We start from the raw sequence: 20,963 nt of genomic DNA on the forward strand, positions 1-20,963 counted from the left end.
TTAGGTATGGCATTTATATCTCTCATCTTCTTCTTGCTTTACTGATAATTGTTGGACGGGCCTACTAACATGTTGATATATTGCACGAGAGACAAAGGCAAGCATGGACGAATGCTTAGGTCATGTATCTCGTCGTAACGAGAAGCACAAATACCCGCTTACCCCCTGTCGTCAACTCACTTGTCAGGGCAAGAAGAACCGTAAGTCGATAACCCTTTTCATACTCATACCCATCTCCACCCCATACCCAAACCCACCCTACGTCCCCGCCCCACCACGAACACTCAACCCCCTCAGCCTCTCCTCCACCGCCCCCACAACCCCATCATCAAACCGGCGTTCCGTCTTGACAGTCTTCGGCCTGCAAAAAAGTCAGCACAATACCACCCATGCAACCAGCCTTCAAGCCAGTTCCTAGTTCAAAGGGGGGGTAAAACCTACGGCCACCTAACACACTCCCCACACCGCTCATGCCCACACCCCCCACACACCATCTGCTCGCTAGAAAACAGCGTCGCGCACTGCGAACACGACCACCGCACACGCATGCGCGGTTTTCTCCACAAGCGCTGCGCTCTGTCGGGTATCTCCTCTGCACCTGATATATTCCCACCATCTCCACTATCGTTGGCGGAATCGGACTCGGACTCGGGCTCAACGTCCCCCGGATACGCAGCGGGCCATTTCGTGCGTTTCGCGGGGTCGCGGGGACATTTCGTGCAGCGCGTGTGTGCGCACTGCGGGCAGATGGTCGCTGTATGCGGGACGAACAAGGCGGAGCATTTATGACATGTGCGTCTTATGCGCTGCTGCGGGGGGTTATACGCGCGCTCGTTCCCGGCGGGCGTGGTGGTGGAGAGGAGGAGTTTGCGGCGGCGGCGGGGGGGCAAGTCGATCTCTGTGGTTGTTTCTGCGCTGGTGTCGCTTGATGGTTGTAGAGGAGGGGGGTTCTTCTTGTTGGGGTACCGCGGACACTTTTTACACCGCTTGTGTGTGCATTGGGGGCAGGTTTTTAAGGACCCGTAGGAAGTGCCGCACTGGTGGCAGCTCCGGTGGATGCGCATGCGGATGGGCTTTTCGACGCGCTGGATGTAGGGCGCGGGGACGGGGAGGGAGATTAGCTCGTGGGATTCGAGGTTTAGGCTGTATTTTGTGAAGAGGAGGTGGGCTCGTTGTTGCTGCATGGTTGTGCGGTCGAGGGGTTGTGTGGAGGGAGGGAGTGAGGGCGTGGGTATGGGGTCGGTTTGTGTGGTGATGGGACTGATTTGGTCAGTGATGGTGAGGCATATGTTGGCTTGGAACGTACGCAGTTGTTGGGTCTTGCTCGATTGTTGTTTCTGGATGTGCGACTTGCTCAATCGTGGCGACGTTTCTTCCATCTTCATTGTCTACGACTTCTTCTGGCTCGGCGTGGCGGATAGGAGGAGCTGGTATTGACGAAACGCTCTTTTTACTCGACTTTCCTCTCCGGAATATACTGCCGAATTTCTTCACATATTTACCCAAATCAAGACGTCGACTTCCATCTTTTGCTCCCGACGGACCTGCTCCCACCGGCGACGACATTGCAATGAAGTTCAGATGAAAAATAACGAAAGAACAAATCCCAGGAGTACGGTAAACCAGTGGTGAGGGCACCCGGCCGTTAGATACGCAGATCACTTTTATTTTCTTGGGTCAGGATGAGATGTGACAGCGACAGCGACAGTGACAGCAGGAACGGAACGTCGGGACGACCGATAGCGTGGTTATATGCGCTCCAGCCGCACCTAAGTCCACCTAGGTTGCACCTGGAAAAAAGTCCCGAGGAATCCGGCAGAGGCGTGCAGAACAGTTCCCGTCGTCCAGCGCGCGGCCATGCGTAGGTGGTACAATATAACTGGCCATGGCGCGGTGTTCTGACCAGCTCCACTGGGGTAAGTAATGTATAGAATCCGATCCACACACAAGGCTAGCTGGCTAGTCGCGAGGTGGGCCGAACGATGATTGAGTCGTCTGCTCTAGCTGATCGGAGACTGGAACTTGGCATCTTGCCATTGGTGATGCAGGATGTGATCCCTTCGAGGTGAGGCACAACAGCAGCTAGCCCACCCTCGGCTGCACACAGGATTGAAGTTTGCGACTTCTCCTTGCTGGAAATGTGTGTTACGGGACAGACGGAGATGACTCCTTACCATCACGTCTGCACCATCCCACATGCCGAGTATGAGCCGGCAGTCCCATGCGCCCGTGCATCGGGTCGATGCGTTTGGTGGAGCACAAGAATCCTCCCAGGATTCCAACCTTAACGACACAGCTTGAGGATATGTAGCAAGTTAGTCGTGTGTATGCAAGTGGCTTATGGACATGGCGTATCGAGTGGAGCCCGGCGACGTGAAGGTACACTGCACCTCACACCACACATGTTGATCCTGCATTGCGACGTTTGCGCAAAGTCTATCTGCAGCATTCTACTCTACACAGCGCGTAGTGCTCCAGTTGATTTACAGCTTGCTGGGCACACATGTACTGCGCTGCGCTGGCACGTAAGGATCGCCACCATCCTCACGCCCATCACGCGAATGATGTGCAAAAAGAGGAAGTTTGTCGGCAATAGCTGGGTTCAGCCCCAGCATACGCACGTCCCCAGCGGCATCCTCGCGGCATCTCGCGGCATCCTCTAAACAAACTCAATATCACTACCTTCCGCGGAGCATGGACCAGGGATCTGTATTCCCGAGAATACTAACGACCTGGTGCTGTGACTGGACAGTACATGGCACTGTCAATCGATGAATCTAGGCTCAATTACAGAGTTTCTCATCGAAAAGCGGGTCTGGGGGTGACATACCATTTCACCTATCAATCTATCGGCCATCGTCCGCCGGGGGTATACAAAGTCAAGAATCGCACCATGTCACGCCGCTGCTTCAGGACAGGATGCCTTGTTCAAGTTCATGTCTCACGATCAATTAACCTGCCGAAGTACAATCTCTGCCTACCGGATCACCAACCAGAACCTCAAGTTCCCGACGATGCATGAGTGGGTGATTTGTCGTTATGAAAAACCAGTTCGCCATGATCCCAGATGTCGTATTGTTCATCTCAAGACTTGACCATCCGCGCATGGAATCCTGGCTTAGACAACCTCACCGACTACATCTTGTCGAACATACTAGGTCTCGCCCGTTCTCGTCCTCCAATCTTGGAGAACCTATTTTTGTTCAAATGCTGTCAGAGTCCAGAAATTACTGTCTATATCACGGCATGGGTTTTTTTACATTAGTGTAACAAAAACATCGACAACATGACGATGATTGATATGAAGAACCTGTTGCACGTCATTTCTTGTATTTGCTTTATATTCTTACTTACTTCTAGTATTGTAGTCTTGTCATGCGTAGTTGAGAGATACATGCGTGTTCCTAGTTCCTCTTTTGCGCTGTTCTATTGCGGACTACAATATGCAAGGACTGCACTGAGTGTTGTAACTGCATGTTGAGTCTGTGAACCGGGTCACAATTTCCAAGTAACTGAGATAATCCAGTTGTCATGTCTTGGTTGATCGAAATACCAGGAACCAAGGTGCAGCGAAATCATACAACAACTGGACGACCACATCTAAGATTAGGATGAGAACCTTCTGTCTAAATTCGTAATAATATACGCCTAGCATGCTTGTCTTTACTATCTTTATTGGCGTAGTTTTTCAGCTTATAGGAGCCATATAGAACGCAGCTCACTTCTTGCTTTTACGATTGATGGAGAACATGCGGGTTGTCTTTATCGATACAGGTAGGTAAAGGGTCCGTCTCCGCAATTCCGTAAGATGACGCGACCAAGACCCTCGGTCGGCTCCTTTCACAACCCAATAGTTGCGCGCTGGAATGCGCACCCTTGCAGTCGACATGCGTCGATAGGCATCCCATCTACATATTTCTACCTACTTCACCTGTACTGCCTCCGCATTGGGCGGCATCCATAGTTGCGATGGAACAAGCTGCGGCTCGCGCGTCTGCGAACGCGACTTCGTTCCTCCCTTCAACAGCTGACCTTCTTCTGGTCCTTCCCCGTTTGTTTGCCAGAGTCAGCTCGATTGGGGATATGGTCCGCACTGGAGGTAGCGTAATTGCGCAGCCGACAGCAGCAAACCTTACAAACACCACGGCAGCAATCACCTCGCAGTTCGTACAAGAGTCCATCGCAGCGGCGGCCTCGGTACCAACAGCTTCGCAGGACGACGTGGGAATGTTTCAGGCGCTGAAGAACATCGCTAGCCTCTTCACCTATCTGACATCAAAGTATGCGGTGATATGCTTCGCTCTGGTTTGTGTTCCTGCATTCATGTGCTCCTATGACCACCCACTTAGACGCGTAGGCCATCCTCCTCAACCGAACCCACTTCTACGCCTCGTCCAGAGTACCGCTCTCCTTTGACCGAATACACACGCGCGTTGCCCTGTACATTATTCCGTTGCTTCTCTTCCTACATCAGATTCACAGCCTGCTCCAGGCCATACGATGTCAGACGTCCCCTGGTTGGTCGGAAATGCAGTATGGCGCGCCTGGTCGACAACTGGATATGGATTTTGGAGGGGAGGGAGGCTATGTGTGGCGGGCTGCGTCGGCCATGCTCTTCTGGGAGAACACGGCGGAATCGTGCATGGCGGTCGACATGTTTCCCACGGATGCTGACGCGACGCGAGCCTCAGGATCACTTTCCCTCTTATGGCCAATCTTCTTGTCTCTGGGGCTCGGTCAGTTCGTCGAAACGATGGCATGCGCTCTCCAAGGCCAGCGCCCGACCCAGGAAGTTGGAATGACCATCTTCGAGCACTCGTTGGCGTTTGCTGAAGCTGAGGCCGTTGTGACCAAGCCTCTGACTATGGATACCACACGCTTCTTCAAGCCTCAGTCAGTCTTTACACCAGACGGTTCATCGCTTCTGATTCCGCGGGCGGAGCTCTCAACGATTGCTAATGTACCACCCGAGGTCCTTTTGATCGCTCTCATCTCCAGCATCAGCCACTTCACAAGCAACTCGCTCGCCATTGCGGGAGTTCGATCCAGATACAGGCTTGTAACTACTGCTATCTGGGGTATCGCATACATGTCTACCTTTGCCTGGAGTTTTACACGACTTGCAAACACAATTGCAGAGGGAGGTCAACCCGTGGGCATCTTGAGATTTCCTGCTATCTGCATCGTCGGCTTCATTCCCCATATCCTCGTAATTACTGGCATCACTGCTTGTGGTTTCATATATTTCTTGGCTATTTTCATAACTGTTCTGTCTCCGCCACCAGGCCAGCCGGGACCGTTGACTTTGAAAGAGAGGTTTGCTGCAGCAGCAGCGAACCTCAATGCTAGTATCAACTTGTCCTCCATCACACCATTGACAGTCAACTGGAACGAAGACTTCTACACTGCCATCCTCAAGGTTGGCTTCACGGTGTTGACGGCAGCTAGTGAAGCTGTATTCCTCAACGAGGGACCCAAGGTCAATATGCACTCGATGACCTGGCTCGAGAAGCAGAGATTGCAGGAGGTTTTGGTTAGACGCAGGAGATTTCGACAAGATTTGATCAACACGCCTACCGAGTTGAGAGGAGACATGATGGCGGAAGGTGTCGATGTGCTGGACAATTTTGCGGACGATGCTTCAAGTGCCGCTACGACGTCTGGTTATGCACAGGAACGCAAGGCCCGGAGTGTAAACGGTACATCACATACCACCAGAGCTGCGCGAGGGAATGACCCAGCAGGGCTTCAACAACGCAGGGGACGGTTTTTCTCAACATATCTGTTCTTCAGAGGCATTTCACGATTGATCGGGTTCATACACGCCAAAATTATTATTGCCGTCATGACAAGACTTCGGATCACTTATCGCCCCAGATGGCTCAGGTATCTTGCAGGTCCTCGGACAATTGAGAAGATTCGAGTTTCAGAGTCGCGCTCCGGAGGACCAGAACGTCAAAGAGCAGCAGAATCCTGGATCACACTCGACGACCGTTCACGTGTGCGCCTGGACAGAAATACGGATGTCGAAGAACTCGCAAGGGAGAGGCTGCGCCAGAGCGGTTACCTTGCAGAACCAGATTCGGCAGAGTCACAAGAACGTGTAAACGATTACCTCTATGCATGGTGGCGCAACGGCGGCAAATACAACGACGTTGATACAAGCGGCGATTATGTTCCCCCTCTGGATGATGATGCTACGAGTGTGGTGTCATTCGCCGAGACAACAGACGACGAGTGGTCAGATGAGGATGATGGACAACGGACGCCTACTCGAGACACGTATCAGCGCAGTCGAGAAGAGACACCATCGGCTGAGACTACCATCGACCTTTCTCGTCTCTCGCACCTTCTCGATCCAAGGACAAAGGAGGACAGGGAAGAGGCCAAACTACTAGCACGGCATCTCCAGAGTCCCAACATCATGACACGCTCGCAGTACCGGAAGGTCCTCGAGCGCGATGAGACCAAGATCCTTACGACTTCCCGCTACAGGATGGATGGACTGCCCGACACGAACATGATGACGCCCGAAGAGGAAGAGCAGGCTCTCGAGGACTTTATTCTCAATCGCCGAGAGGCGACAGCGCCTCAGGGTGCAAGTGGGGCGGGCAGTTGGAACACGGGAGCAGACGGTATGGGCGCGGATGGGCCACAATGTGTAGTCTGTCAGATTACACCCAGGACGGTGCTTGTGTGGCCCTGCGGGTGTCTGTCGCTTTGTGATGATTGTCGCGTGGGTTTGGCGTCGAAGAACTACACGACTTGCGTGTGCTGTAGGACGAATGTTGTGGCATATTCACGGTTGTATGTACCATGAGGATTTAGTAGGCATCATTAGTCTTAGTAGCAGGACGAAGCTCGTTTGTATCATGGATAAGCGCATGCTTTTTGGTGCTTTCCACCGTTCAGTTGCTCCTTCTTTCGAGTGACGATGTTCATACAGTGACATGTATGCAAATGATTTCGCAGGTATAATAAATAATATGTGGTGTTTAAGTGGAATACTTTCTATCCATAAAAAAGCAACCTGCCTTTGTTGCCACCGATATCAGCCCCACGATGGCCCCACGTTCTGCCCCTCTACACGCAGCCATCGTCATCACATAGTGCTTGTCTTGGCAAGAGCGAGTCACCCAAAACTTCATTTCCGCCTCTCGCCCGTCCACCACCACGACAGAACAATTACTCGCCCGCGCACGCACATCTCCGCCTCCGACTGAGCACTGCAAATCAGCTCGGTCAATTGCCCACCTCTGCTCTCCTCTACAAAAGTTATATGCCATCAGAGCCTACACACGCATCTGAAAACGTCCCCGCCCAAGTCGCCCCCGAGAAGCCACACCTTCCCTCCCAGCATGGACAGCGCCGCGATGATGACCCGCAGGCCCCTCTGCAGCCTCACTCGAGTGAGCTGTGGGGGGAGTCTGAGTCGCCCACGGGTGACCACGGATGCGACGCGACGCGCGCAGAGGCGGACGGCGACGACGTCAACTCCATGGAAGCCCTGGCACTGAAGGGCCTCAGGTTGTCGACGCCGCCACCAAAGAACAGGATTGCCGAATATGAGGGCGCACTGGTGAACTCAGGACGAAAGACTTCAGAGGGCCTCCTGTTTGAGGTTGTCAAGAGTAGCAGGAAGCCGGGCGACAAGAGATCTCCCATTGTGGACATGCCCAACGAGCTCTTGATTCATGCCATCGCCCATCTCTCGCCAGACGATCTTGCCGCCGTGTCCCTGGTCTCGCGCCGCTTCCATGACCTGGTCACCACCCCGCATGCCTGGCAGGTTGCCTTTGCCCGCAACTTTCCCGGCCCGGACTCGCTCGAAGATGCGGCCATTCGTGCGTCCATGGAAGACAGCGGCGATGTTGTGCGGTCGGAGAAGAGAAGGTTTTCTAGGCTTACTGCTTTGGCGTCATGGAGGAGCGAGTACATTCTACGAACGAGGCTCCTGCGTTCCTTGTATCGAGGCAAGCCTGTCCACGTCTCTTCAACGCCGTCTCGTGCCGGCCAGACACAGGCCGTTGCCCCAATGATCACGTATAACGCCCAAACATTTACGACTATCAATCATCTACACGCTACTTTTGGCACTGGGCCCAACAAAAAGGTGCCGCGCATTGTCCATGGCGCAGATGATGTTGGTATGGTGACCACTAGCGACCCCTTGACTGGCAAGGTGGACTCGTGGGGACAGGGCGATCCAAACTTCTTCGGCCAGTTTTCTGAGCGCTTCCCTGGAGTGGCTGAGTGGGGATTGGGATCTGGAGAGGTAGCAGGGCGCCCCAATGTCATGGACGTGTCACAATCCCACGGCATGATCTACGGGCAGGGCTGTCCGGAAGGCTCTTGCTACTATCGCGGTCTCGAGGAGATGCGTGGTCGTTACATCGCGGAGCCTACTGACTTCACCATGCCTGAAGCCGGCATTCCTAAGCTCGGCGTCGATGGTGGTACTATTTGCTGCGTCTGGATTGCGAAGTCCAAAACAATACCTTCTCTCTCGGATGGCTTGATTGGGATGATGATGGGCTCTGCAGCTGGTGTCGTGACAGCGTGCAGTGTTGGTACCGATGGCCTCCGTGCTTCTCGTCTACAACGCGGTGAAATCACTGCTCGCTGGGTACTCAGCCCCGGTGTGCCGATCATCGCCATCGCGGTGGATGAAAACTACTCGCTCAAACGACAATCACAAAATCGAATCTGGGCTGTGGCTCTCAATGCTCTGGGCGAATTGTTCTATCTAACCAAACTCCCGACTCGTAGTCAAGCTCCAAACCCCGACATCGAAGAGTATGCCGAGTACCTTGCGTGGCTCACCGGCCGGAGCGTGTATTGGAACGTTGTAGAACCTAGCAGACGTACGGCGAGACCTGATCCCTACAGCGATGCCGAAGTCGATGGGAGTTACTCTCCCCGATCATCATGGGATGGCATGTGCTTGAGCAAGGAGCAGGTAATTGCAGAGACCAGAGAGATACAAGAGTTCCTTCGCAAACCACCTAAGGCATTCCGGAAGTCTTGTCTTGGATGGGATATGCGAAGGCGTCTCGAGGTAGACTTTGCCGGCGACGATGGCAACTACGCTGGTGAGGCTCTCATAGTCTTCGAATGTGGACTCGAGGAAGGAGATGTTGCCGACATCACGCGCTTCAGCCGCTGGAAGACCGAGGACAAGGAGAAGAGCACCAACACCTCAACTCGGACCGCAACTCCACAAGCGTCTCACACTATGTCTATGTTCGGAGGGCCCGGAACGGGTACTTCAGATCCAGCGAAAGCGTCTCTACGTACCCGTCGTTCGTCGTACATGTCTTCTACCAGCTCACCGGAAAGGGCAAGTCTAGTCGAAGAATGGCGATGCTCAAAGTTTACATTTGGTGGCTTCAAAGGAATTCAACTCATCACTACCACTCTGGATCAGTCCACTTTCGCGACACTCACCTTGTCTGAAGACCCCGCACTAGGATTTTCGACACCTTCTACTGCATCATCGCCCTATGCTTCGCCAATGTCAGTTGCAAGTCAGCCGGCCTCTCCTTCCGACATTCCAGGTCAGCGAGCGCGGTTCGTAGCTGCCGGCACCAAGACAGGCGTTGTGCTGCTCTGGGATACCAGAGCTCCTGTCTCGCGCTCGGCCGAGTATCCGAATAACATCGAACCTCTTCGCATCATTTACACCGAGTCCCCTGAGATTTCTTGCCTTGCTCTGACCTCGCTCCATCTTGTTGTTGGTGGAAACGACGGCTTGGTGCAAGCTTGGGATCCTCTTGCATCTAGCATGTCGCCTATCAGAACACTCAACTCACGGTTCTCCTCACGCGCGCGCAGACGGCTCGTCCAAGCACAGGCTTCTGTCCAAGGTGTTGGTATAAACATGTTCGCCGCCGGTGCCGTCTGTCTCGACCCCGATCCGACCGTCTTGCGTGGAGCAGTCTCACTGGGCAACCAACTTCGTTACTGGAGCTACAGTTCCTCGGCCGCAGATCAGTACAAGAGCAGCAAGCGCCGTCTTCGCCGCTCTGAACGTGGGAGCAACAACGTCGGTGAGCGCTTCGCTGGCCCCGGCCGCGTCAATCTCAAAGACTACATTGCCAACGAGCAATTCGAACTTGAGCGTGATGAAGTGGAGCGAAGGAAAACCGCGGATCGAATGGCAGGGCGCTTTGGCACGGAACTGCTGGGCAGCGAAGAAGAGGCTCTCGCTTACGCGGCGATGCTGTCACAAGAGACGATGGAAGCAGAAGAGAGGCAGAGGCAGATCGACATTCTGCTTGTCAGCGAGACGGTTGCACCTGAGCCTATTGTTCACGGGCAGTCCTCGGCTGCTCCAGTCGACGCCAAAGACGACGTCGACATGGAGGCAGACATTGCAGAAGCCATCCGTCTCTCGTTGCAAGACGACGCTGCCGCAGATGTGTATGAGATCAGCTCGCCCCCAGTCTACACATCGAGTTTCGACATTCCGATCAAATACGCCAAGGGCAAGAAGTTTGCGTCGCCGAGGAAAGGGAAAAATGCCGCTGGGTCGAATGACCAGGATGGCATGTCGGATCTGGAGTTTGCGATGCAGTTGAGTCTTGCCGAGGAGCAGAGTCGCAGGGAGATGGAGGGGGAGGAGTTTCCACCGCTGAGTCCTCGGGTCAAGGGGAAGGGGAAAGCGAGGATGCTTTGATTTTATAGTATAGTAGTGCGTTGCTTATGGGGTTGTGGGTTTCGATTCGATAGTGATGTTTTGAGTGAGAGGTAATGCCAAAGTACGATGAAATGTTTAATACTGCGATTATGAATTTCTACCTAATTTGATCCTGTTTTATGCAGACTTAATGCTATTCACGTGCTTGGCTCTCGACCGATGGAAGTCTTTGCCGATTAGTCATTGCGGTAGCTTGGCAGTGTCAACACGTTGAACTCAGGGGAAATGCAGGGATTACTGGGAAGGATTCTGCTGACGGACCAAAGACGCTGAGGGAGTCGGACATTTGTGAAGCGTCCATGGTGTGCTGCATGTACGATAAATCACCGATCGCACCTACGAGAATTCACACACAATGGAAAAGCGTTCAGGGAGTGGCGCAAATAACCTCAACAGTGCTCTAGTCAGGTACTATTTCGGGTGGCTCAAACAAATGTAACAGGGGAAATGCATCTGACGTGCAGCCAATCAGGTGATGGCATGCTCGTATTGCGATTCCCCCGGCGTGGATCATTAGCCCAGACTACCTCCTCCTCGTCTTGATAAAACCCTTTGTTCTTCCTCCTCGACACATTCATTTTTCTCACGTCAGCTCAACTCCCACCGTCTCTTCCGCCGTTTCCTACCTTACCAAGTCACTCTTTAGATTCCCATCTTTAATCATCATGCGCGTTGCATCTGTCCTCGGCGCTGCTGCCACTCTCCTGAGCGGAGCTTCTGCCCAGTCTGTTCTCGGATTCAACTGCGGCGCGACCAGCGACACGGGCGCGGCCAAGACACAGGCCGACTTCGAGAAGGAGTTCAAGACGGCGCAGAACTTGGACGGCGCCCCCGCCGACTTCAACACCATCCGCCTGTACTCCAACATCCAGGCCGGCACCACCGACTCGCCCATCGAGGCCTTCCCGGCTGCCATCGCGACGGGCACCAAGCTGTTCCTCGGTATCTGGGCCTCGGGCACTGACAACATCGACAATGAGCTCAAGGCCCTGTCCGCCGCCGTCTCTGCGCACGGCACAAAGCTGACTGACCTGATCGTCGCGCTTTCAGTCGGCAGCGAGGACATGTACCGTGTCTCTGACGCCGGTATCCGCGCCAAGGCTGGTGTCGGTAACGGCGCCGAGACCATCGTCGGCTTCATCCGCGATGCCCGCTCCAAGCTCAAGGGCACACCCCTTGCCAACGTCCCCATCACCCACGTCGACACGTGGACCGCCTGGGTCAACACCACCAACAAGGCCGTCATTGACGAGATTGATTTCCTTTCCGTCAACGCCTTCCCCTTCTACGAGTCCGAGAACGACAACCGCGTCTCCAACGCCGGCAGCCTCCTAGATGTCGCCATCTCCTCCACCGAGGGCGTTGCCGGCGGCAAGGACGTCTGGGTCACCGAGACGGGCTGGGCATACACGGGCCCCAGCTTCGGCGCGGGCGTGGCCACGGTCGACAACGCAGAGACATACTGGCAGACAGTCGGCTGCCCGCTGTTCACCGAGAGGAACACTTTCTGGTACACGCTGCGCGACGCCAACCCAGCCAACCAGGTCAAGTTCGCCATCACCGACAACCTCTCCACCACCCCCCGCTTCAACATCAGCTGCCCGACCAACAAGTCCTCCCACAAGAACTCCACCTCCGGCAGCAGCACCAGCAGCGGTAGCACACACACCGCCTCGGGCTCCAGCTCAAACACCGCCTCCGGCTACAGCGCACACAGCACCGGCTCCGCAAACGGCATCTACGGCTCAAACAGCACCGGCTCCGCAAACGGCACCTGGGGCTCAAACAGCACCTCCACCGGCCAGGGCTACAACTCCACCTCCGGGTCGGGCTCCGGCTCCGGCTCCGGCGCCGGCAGCCTCGCTACCCCGACCGTTAGCGGTAGCGCGTCTCAGTCTACGGGCGCGGGATCTCTCATCTCCGTCTCCACTGTTAACTCCATGGCTATGGTCATGTCTGTTGTCTTCGCCTTGGGCGCTTGGGCTTTGTAGACTGCATAGAACTGGAATTGTGCGTGCTTGATGCTGTGTGTGTGGGCTGCATTTGTTAAGGTGTTTTTTGGCTTTTTAACCCCGCGCTGGGGCTGTTGTGTAGGATAGTTGGGGGGAATAGATCGGCTGTTTTTTTCTATCATGTTTTGACTGTGCTTTGTTTGTGTGATGTGATGTGATGTGATGTGGTTGGTTCTCTTGAGGGGTGGTTCAAAATGGTCTTGTGTGTTGCATGCTTGAATGTCGAATTGGGTCTTTGGTGTTTACTTACCCGTCCTATACTCATCTAAATCGCAAGTCAAGCTCCGTATATCCACACCCCATCGCGCCCTTCCCAAACTCGTCCAAGTCCCCCAAACGCCTAATCCCAAGAAAGCACCTACACTACAAAATATACCAACACCGTCCAGTGCCGACGCGTACATTTCTTCCGGCATCCAAGTAGGTCAGAGAGAATAGAGACCACACCACATATCAACGCACCAGATGGAAGATTCTTGCAATATAGGCTGTGTTAGAGTACATGGGGACTTGGGGTTCGTTTGTGTATGCTTCCTTTCTCTTCGTGGGGTATATATAGCTCCAGCCCTGTGGGGCGCGAGGTATGCACTGCATATGGGATGAGGTGTGGGGTGTAGGTTTGAGGCCGAGGTGTACAGGGTGGGGTGCGAGTGGGATGTGTGGTCGTTGTTGTGATGGGATTTTGGTTCAGGGTGATACGATGCGGTGGGTAGGATGTCGGTGGACTTGGGGTATGGCATTTCGTTATGTCGTGTACGTAGTATGAATCGAGTACGTGTGTCTATACAGAGGAGATCGAATGGCGGTGTTTTTGTGTTGATTGTGTAGGAGTGGTCGGCTGATTTTGTACGTTATTCTTGATGTTAGATGGGAGTGAAGAAGGACGGAGATGGGCTTGGAGGTTATAGAGCAGACAGTTCACTGTTCTTTCGAGGGCTTTGTATGGGCAAAGAGCTACATAGAAGAGGTGGGTTTGGGTGGGCAATCGGCGGCTGTGTCTTGAGAGGGAGGTTTTGCTCTGACTACTTGTTTTTGTTTGGCGCCAGGATGAGGTGTTTCAATATATTAGCGAGCTGTCCTAGTAAGGGTGTGCGTTTAGGTGTGTTAGGGGGTTATTGTTTAGGGAATCATGGGGGAAGTTGGTAGGAAGGAGGATTGGGTAAGCAGAGAGCGTATGTATTGAGGGAACGAGTTCTCACCTGATAACGCTCAATGTAGTTCGGAGCAAAACATCCCGCACGCATTTAGGGACTATACTGTCAGTGAACATTGTACACTATGCGGACTACATAGCCCTCTAGTTTCACTACTAGACATACTCAGAAAGCTGACCTGCTCACGCCACGCAGTAGCCCGCATCAACGTCTTCCCGCCCCCAAGCATACCCATCCTCCACGAGGCCTTACAACCAGTCTCAAGATCCAGGACCAGCCACTGACGAACCCGCCAGTCTCGATACTTACAGTCCCCACTCCCACAGCAGCCAATGTACCCTTGACCACACCATGTCTATCCCTGTTATCAATACTCAACGAAACACGCGATTTCCCATTCTCGCAACGCCACGCATAAGCTGATGTTCCTGTCGACATGCTGATTGGTCTGTTCGCACTCGATCACGTGCAGGGGGCCTTTTATGTTCCATCGCCCAATCGGTGCGTGAGCGCTAGTGCCGAACGGGAAATGTACGAACGTGGAGTACGTGCGCGGGTGTGGTAAAAGCAAGGGACGGGAAGGAGAGGATGGGTTGGATGGGAGTACGACGCTGAGGTGCTATCTTTAGCTGGGGGGTTTGGGTTGAAAAAGGTCGTGGATGCCGGTTTGTGGGTGGGTGTATTACGCTCTTTTTTATTCTCTTGACGAGTTGCTACCTGCGTCAATTCATTCGTTGTAGACCTTCGTTTAAAGTCAGTGTGTTGGTACGATCAAGACGCTTTTAACGAACTGTCGCTCTCTTACATCGATTAGAGTTGACTTATCCATCTCCACAAGTCCTCGACATCTTATTCGAGGCAATACCTACTACCATCCGTCTGTCGCTCGCTCGAACAACCCCTTTGTCGTCACGCCTCGATCCACCAAATACACGCACACAATTCTGGTCTGCACGACTCCTCACCCAATCCTACCACACACTACTACCGTAGCTATGGCCCCCCTCCTCCGACGTACCGACAGCAACATGGGCTTCGCCATGGCGCCCGCCCTGATCGTGCTATGCATGATGGTCGCCGGCCTCATGCTTGTCTGCTGCGGCTATGCCATACACAAAACCTTTGGATTCCCGGCCAATGGAAACGAGTTCAAGCCACTGAGTGAAGAGCAGTGGTCGTACATGAAGGAAGTCAAGGCGCGGAATATGGATATGCTGGCGTATGAGGGGCGGATGGTGAAGAAACAGGGGAAGGCGGTACATATGGATGGGTAGGGAAGGTATGCGGTGGAAGTTTGAGGGATGGTGATAGGATGGGAGGATGTGGAAGGGGTATTGATCCTGAGGGATAAGGTGAGATAGAGCATCTGAAGGTGTTCTATGGGTAATGGAGAGAATAGAAAACAAGTATATCCATCGTTAACATATCGACGTTGTTCGTTTGGAGAGAGGTGTTTTGCAATATTGTAGGTCTCGATTGGTTGGTATCTCTATATGCCTACTTATATGTAGCGGGTGTCAGCGCTGATGTCATTGTTGTAACTTTCGTCAGATTGAAGCCGACGACGAGGAATATTGTCCTTTTTGGTCACATATATCGACCCTCCAGCATATTGGTCAGGTGAGAATAGTCATTCCAAACCATTACAAAACGATGATGCCATCGCTGGCCGTCCTTCTGGCTCATTCGGAATCAGCTGGAACTCTGTCCAGACGATTGCGTATCACAACGGTATCGTACGTGACGAGGCGGAGGTTGAGACACTGCTGATATCCAGGTTGGGAAAACGTCAAAGACCTGGACGATCATAACGATGGAAGACGACAGTGAGAGGGCAGACGTTCGGAGATTGGAACAGCACAAGTTCTTTGTCTAGTACGTTTTAGGTCTAGTACTGGGCGCGCGGAACTTCGCGATATCGACATCGCTCTTCAATTCTCAACCACGTATCACAACCCAGGTGATTACTTGATGTCCGCGCTCAGAATTGGCAGGTCGCCTCTCGGGTCGCTATGCCCGGCGACCCGCTGTCCAGGCTTCGCGTTATTCGGCCCACCACTTCGCAGACAGGTCCAGGCGCATGGCCTACTACGGCATCCGGTAGGAGTTTCGACAGTCCGCCAGATCGGCACTAAACCTGGGAAAAAACAATCAACGCCTCCAAAGCAAACATTACGTGCTACATCATGGCAGACCGACAAGAGGACTGGAAAACAGACAAAACTTCCACCAGGTCACATAGAACGTAATGAGTTGGGTGGAGCATATAAATGGGTTGAAGATCGACTAAAGATAATAAGAGAAAAACAACTGCAGAAGATGACTTCGCGGCCAGGAGATCCCGTGTTTGACATAAACGATATGCCGGATTTTAGTGGAATCCCGTTTACAACAGCTGTGCGATATGTACGCCCTGCAATCTGGGCCATCGCAGTATCAGGCGGCATCTTCATCGGCCTATCCTACCTCGAAGCAAAGAAGCAACTCAAGTCTAAATCCCCACAGCCCTGGCTCCAGTCGTCCCCAGAATGGAGTACCCGAAAGCCCGCACCCCCAAGCCTAACTGAACTCGCAACGAAATGGGGGCAAGACCTCGATCCCATATCCCGACTGACTGTTGGTATCATCGCCGCAAATAGCGTTGTACATCTGGCCAGCTTCGTCGTACCCCGTTACTGGGACGCCCTCTGGCACCAGCCAACGCGCAACCGCAACTACACTCTCCTCACCTCGGTGTTTGTGCATGGGGGCCTCACACATCTCGGGGTGAACATGTTCGGAACACACAGCTTCCTGGGTCCCGTAGGTCATTCGCCGCTCTTCGAGGGCAGCGCGTACCACGCACTCTCGTTCTTCCTCTCCGTAGGCATTCTCTCCAGCTTCGCACAGCACTGGTCCACCCTGATCGCGCCGCGAAAGCGACCCCTACCTGCAGTCTTCATCCGTTGCGGAGGCGCGAGCGGTGCGCTCTTTGGTCTGCTCGGCGTCTTCTGTTGGCAGTACCCAACTGCGCAGCTGGGCATCTTGTTTTTGCCATTCCGGATCGACGCGCAGCAATTTCTGCCGTTCCTTATGGTCTTCGATTTCGTGGGCATGACGCGAGGGTACGCATTTGCGAACCTTGGGCACGCGGTACGTCTCTTACTCTGGGCTTTGGCACACCGACTAATTCTTCGTAGGCTCACTTGTCGGGTGCGTGCCTTGGCCTCGCGTACTCGCAGTTCGACGGCAAGAACAGGATATGGAACCCGCTTGTACGGTTCTGGAAGCGTCAGCTGCAGAGTGGTTTGAAGTCTGAGTGAAACTCGTCTCGGAGCGAATAGGACTCCAACACGGAGTAGCCTAGATGTATGTACAATGTTTGTCATGAATATAGCCGAGTATCTCGATATACAACGTACCGTGAAGACATTGTTGTTTCAGTTAGATGTGAAGTTCGATAATGGCAAAGGGTAAAAAAGAATATGAGGATGTTCGAATGCCTAAGTAAGCGCATGGTATCAAGGAGCTGGAGTTGCTTATTCGTGCTTGTGATACATCATATGGTACATTCACTCGCCGATGATCTGGTCTACGCTCTCGTACCAACTCAAGCCCATCGCCCATCAGAATCCGAGAACCCCTTCGCTACGCGACGCAAAGCTTCCAGAGAACAGTCACCTAATCCACATCCTCCGCTTCGAGCTCCGTCATTTCAGCCCTCACTTCTGGCGCATCCAGCTCGCGGACCCTCGACTTGAGCTTACTCGCTGCACCTTCAGGCGCGCCTAACAGCTGCCTAAACATGTTCGCGTTATAGTAGCCATCCTCATCCACCTCATCAGGGATGTCCGTCCATCCCAAGTCCCGCAACAGCTGACGCGCCGCTACCCCCATCTGCTGTTCACAGCCAGTGCAATACCAATGGCTCACCTTCTCCACACCCAGCTTCTTGACACACGATTTGTGGAAATAGCCGATATCGCAGTCGCGGTACGAACACATGACCATAGTCCTCGCATCGTACCTCTCTGGCGCCTCACCGTAACAATAACACATATATGCTGTGTCCTTGCAATCAGTAGTCTTGCGCTGAAATGCTAATAGCATCTTCCTCGTGATTTGTTTCTTCATGGCCTTGTTCGTCAGGCGAATGCGCTCGAACGTACGCTCCTGCTCCATCAGGGGACCGCGATTGTATCCGTCTTGGAAGTCTGCATATTCGAGGGCCAAGCGCTGGGGCATGTCGGCCAGTCGGTTGATGATGCTGGAGGGGGTTCGTAGATGACGGGTGGGCTTGTCGTTCATAAGCCACATGGCCATATCGTCGTCTGCGAGCATGATGCGGCCCTTGAACGTGGGGTCTCGCTCGTATATCGCTTTCAGATTCTCGCCACGGAGACGATTGTAGGGGCCGGAAGAGCATATGTCGTCAGGAGAGCCGGGGTAGATGAGGTAGCATTGGTCGGAGACCGGGTCGACACATGCGCAGTCTATGAGGTGGATCAGTATGGGGTCTTCATGCTATGATACTTGTAAGACTTACGTGGCTTGTGAAATGGGCAGTCTGGAATGTCATTGACTTCGAACAGACACGTGGTGCCGTGTACGCATCCTGAGTAAGTCTGCAGGCATGGTGCGGTCAGTTGATCGACCATGAACATGCGTGTGAACTTCATCCAATGTCTATGTTTACCGTGGTGCGTGACTCGTATGGGTGGGAGCGATGAGGATATTGACACCAGACGAGGAGGCTTGGACTCAGATACGTATTCATCCTCGTCTTCGATATTGGAGTTATAGGACTGAACAATCTCTTCGGGTGATGAGAGGCTGACTTTTGCCGTCTCATTTCGCCCAGGAATGATTATATCGTTGTATTCTCGATCAACAGGTGACAACACACTAGTCGATGGCGCACTTATATGGTCGTCAACCTCTTCAGAGCCATCATTGTCTTGCGACGGAGCATCCTCTCGCACAGTGATCTTCTTGGCCTTGCGCTTTGCCTCCCGCTGTACCTTCTTCGCCTTCTTCTGAGAGACGGCGGGATGGCCGACAGGCTCACCTATAGGCGTTCCGAATCCCTCGGGTTCGTTCAAAATGACAGACTTCCCGACAGAGGGTGCCTGCACCGCGGGAGCCCGAGTTTCCGGCGACTCTGGCTTCTTCAGTTGTGGATGAGATATATCCGGGTACTCATGAGCTGGAAGAGTGATAACTCGAGAATCGTCGGATTTCATATTTCCATCGAGAGTGCGTAGTTGAGACTTCCCGCCCCATGTGGCCTTGACTACCGTCGACCAAGGCGAGCTGGAATGCGGCATGCCGAATGGGTGCTGAGTGTTCTCAGTCTCGATCTTTGGAGCCTTGATGTTTATTACTTTCAGCTGAACAGTATGACTTCCCGGGTTCGAGATGGGTGACATGGATAGTAGAGGAGCGTGGTAGGGCTCGATGACTACAGTGTGAACTCCGTCGTTACCATTGATCCTCCTATGGATCTTCTGGAGATGTCGATGATCAGGAGTGTGGATAGAAGAACTTGGTCGTGTCGGTGAGTTCTTCTGTAGTTTGCTGTTGGACGGTGGTCAGAAAGGAAGTTTGGCGAGTGTATGTCTGTTAGAGAAGATGATGATACGTGAGCAGACCTTTGCTATCGCACCCGTCTAGGGATAGACCCAAGGAGTCCCGAGTGAGAATTTGCCGATGTCGAGTCACGAAGTGTGAATCCTACCGAGCCATCTCCATCACGTCCAAAACAAGTAAAAGCTGGACGCCCAAGAACAAACGCCCAAAAGAAAACAATAGCACATGTGACAAAATGAGGAACAAACGTACCTTTGCAGCATCATGGTTTCCTCTATCAGAGTATCAGCCGGAGAGGTGATACCACTCGAATCGCTCGAGGTGGGTGCTTGGATGCGCTCTCCCGTCTTCCAATCCTTATCCGTGTATCTGTCCTCCACGATACCATATGCAGTCTTGTTTGTATATCGGAGGTACCCTGCTCTACGCATCCTGACTTCGAGAAAGTCCTTCTTGACTAACACAAGATCATCGACGACCGCCCTCTTGAACTCAAACACCAGCGTTTGGAACGTCTTAAGCTCCTTGCCTTGTAGGCCTCTAGTTCTAGTGTTGCGCTTGACAAGCTCGCTGATGCGGAAGGTGTCGAGGATCCTCTCCATCTCGGCGTCGAAGTCGACGTCAGCATCAGGAAGCTGGGCGAACTTTCTGAGGTCATGACGGCTCGAGTTGCTGTAAACATGCGCGTTGAAGCGGAGGTGCTTCTCGATCTCGTCGATTTCTTCGGGGTTGCAAGGGCCGTCGGCCTCGCTGCCGGAAACGCCTTCAGCGGAATGAAGCACCGAGTCGACGTAGCGAATCTCCTCCTGGGTGATGACCCTTGATCTGCTTGCTGCCCTGGCCAGTCGCTTTGCATCCTTTCTGTCTCGCTTAGACGACAGTGTGTCTCCAGGTGTGGGACTGTGATCAATTTCTTTACTGTCAGCCGACCGGGCATCAGACTCTCTTCCTCTCTCACACTCATCATTCTCAGAGGGCACAATGTTCCAATTGCCCTCACTACAGCTCTCATAAACGCCACGCAGCTGTTCGGCGATCTTGTGGTGGCGTGTGTAGTGAGCCTCGTCAATCGTGTGGCAGTAATGGCAGATGTGCCCCCGACCACGCATAAACATGACCTTGGAAAGATGAGTAATGCCAGCGATATGAATCTGGAGGACGACTGACCTGATGGAATCTATGACATGGTTCCGCGTGGGTTCCAAAGCATGAGGCACGCGCACCAGGATGCGAAAGGGGTCGCTCGCAGAAGCCGCAATGGTGTTCTGTTGGTCAGCATCCATCTCCACGTACAGAATAGCAGCCGTGACAGGTACCACAGACGCCAGCTAGCGCCATTGAATCGTAAACTTACTGAGACCCGGGGTATCCTCCCACCTAAAGAGAAGACTGTTGACCATGGTGCTGGGCGCTCGATTGCGCGTCTGTCAAAGAACGACAAGTGAGTTGAGCTGCGTCGGGGGCGTGGGGTTGGTGTTGTGAGCAGAAAAACACGGGGATTTTGTAGGGAGAGGTCCTCTGTGGGATAAC

At 53.4% G+C, this 20,963-nt stretch overlaps 6 protein-coding genes across 6 annotated transcripts; 4 read left to right on the forward strand and 2 right to left on the reverse strand.

Moving 5' to 3' along the window:
* Nucleotides 1–60: 60 nt before the first annotated feature.
* Nucleotides 61–1,758, reverse strand: P153DRAFT_23862 (uncharacterized protein). The gene is made up of 3 exons (XM_033662696.1): nucleotides 1,307–1,758; nucleotides 442–1,260; nucleotides 61–361 (listed from the first exon to the last, which is right to left on the reverse strand). Exons 1-3 carry the CDS (start codon nucleotides 1,564–1,566, stop codon nucleotides 259–261), a joined length of 1,182 nt encoding a protein of 393 aa, XP_033524062.1. The 5' UTR covers nucleotides 1,567–1,758; the 3' UTR covers nucleotides 61–258.
* Nucleotides 1,759–3,969: 2,211 nt separating this feature from the next.
* P153DRAFT_340773 (uncharacterized protein) lies at nucleotides 3,970–10,826 on the forward strand (the record flags this gene model as incomplete). Its single annotated transcript, XM_033665888.1, has 3 exons — nucleotides 3,970–4,280; nucleotides 4,399–6,664; nucleotides 7,358–10,826. The coding sequence occupies 3 exons, from the start codon at nucleotides 3,970–3,972 to the stop codon at nucleotides 10,676–10,678; spliced, it is 5,898 nt and encodes a 1,965-aa protein (XP_033524063.1). The 3' UTR covers nucleotides 10,679–10,826.
* Nucleotides 10,827–11,276: 450 nt separating this feature from the next.
* P153DRAFT_340778 (glycoside hydrolase family 17 protein) lies at nucleotides 11,277–12,690 on the forward strand (the record flags this gene model as incomplete). Its single annotated transcript, XM_033665889.1, has 2 exons — nucleotides 11,277–12,524; nucleotides 12,585–12,690. The coding sequence occupies exons 1-2, from the start codon at nucleotides 11,365–11,367 to the stop codon at nucleotides 12,688–12,690; spliced, it is 1,266 nt and encodes a 421-aa protein (XP_033524064.1). The 5' UTR covers nucleotides 11,277–11,364.
* A 2,203-nt stretch (nucleotides 12,691–14,893) lies between these two features.
* P153DRAFT_290915 (uncharacterized protein) lies at nucleotides 14,894–15,139 on the forward strand (the record flags this gene model as incomplete). The annotated part of the gene is made up of 1 exon (XM_033663739.1): nucleotides 14,894–15,139. The coding sequence occupies one exon, from the start codon at nucleotides 14,894–14,896 to the stop codon at nucleotides 15,137–15,139; it is 246 nt and encodes an 81-aa protein (XP_033524065.1).
* Nucleotides 15,140–16,226: 1,087 nt separating this feature from the next.
* Nucleotides 16,227–17,167, forward strand: P153DRAFT_291055 (uncharacterized protein; the record flags this gene model as incomplete). The annotated part of the gene is made up of 2 exons (XM_033663749.1): nucleotides 16,227–16,997; nucleotides 17,045–17,167. 2 exons carry the CDS (start codon nucleotides 16,227–16,229, stop codon nucleotides 17,165–17,167), a joined length of 894 nt encoding a protein of 297 aa, XP_033524066.1.
* Nucleotides 17,168–17,525: 358 nt separating this feature from the next.
* Nucleotides 17,526–20,833, reverse strand: P153DRAFT_423203 (uncharacterized protein; the record flags this gene model as incomplete). Its single annotated transcript, XM_033672410.1, has 6 exons — nucleotides 17,526–17,639; nucleotides 17,682–18,337; nucleotides 18,391–19,421; nucleotides 19,686–20,551; nucleotides 20,601–20,698; nucleotides 20,788–20,833. The coding sequence occupies 6 exons, from the start codon at nucleotides 20,831–20,833 to the stop codon at nucleotides 17,526–17,528; spliced, it is 2,811 nt and encodes a 936-aa protein (XP_033524067.1).
* Between the last annotated feature and the right edge of the window lie 130 nt (nucleotides 20,834–20,963).

Source organism: Dothidotthia symphoricarpi, assembly GCF_010015815.1.
Source record: "Dothidotthia symphoricarpi CBS 119687 unplaced genomic scaffold P153scaffold_10, whole genome shotgun sequence".
NCBI classification, from domain to species: Eukaryota; Fungi; Ascomycota; class Dothideomycetes; order Pleosporales; family Dothidotthiaceae; genus Dothidotthia; species Dothidotthia symphoricarpi.

Bases quoted from the DNA above. Each gene is read 5' to 3' on its own strand.
- P153DRAFT_23862 (XM_033662696.1), bottom strand. From the start codon at position 1,566: ATGTCGTCGCCGGTGGGAGCAGGTCCGTCGGGAGCAAAAGATGGAAGT. The intron at 1,261-1,306 runs GTACGTTCCAAG...TGACCAAATCAG, and splicing joins GAGCAAGACCCAACAACTGC to TCCCATCACCACACAAACCG. The intron at 362-441 runs GTAGGTTTTACC...ACTTTTTTGCAG, and splicing joins GGGGAGTGTGTTAGGTGGCC to GCCGAAGACTGTCAAGACGG.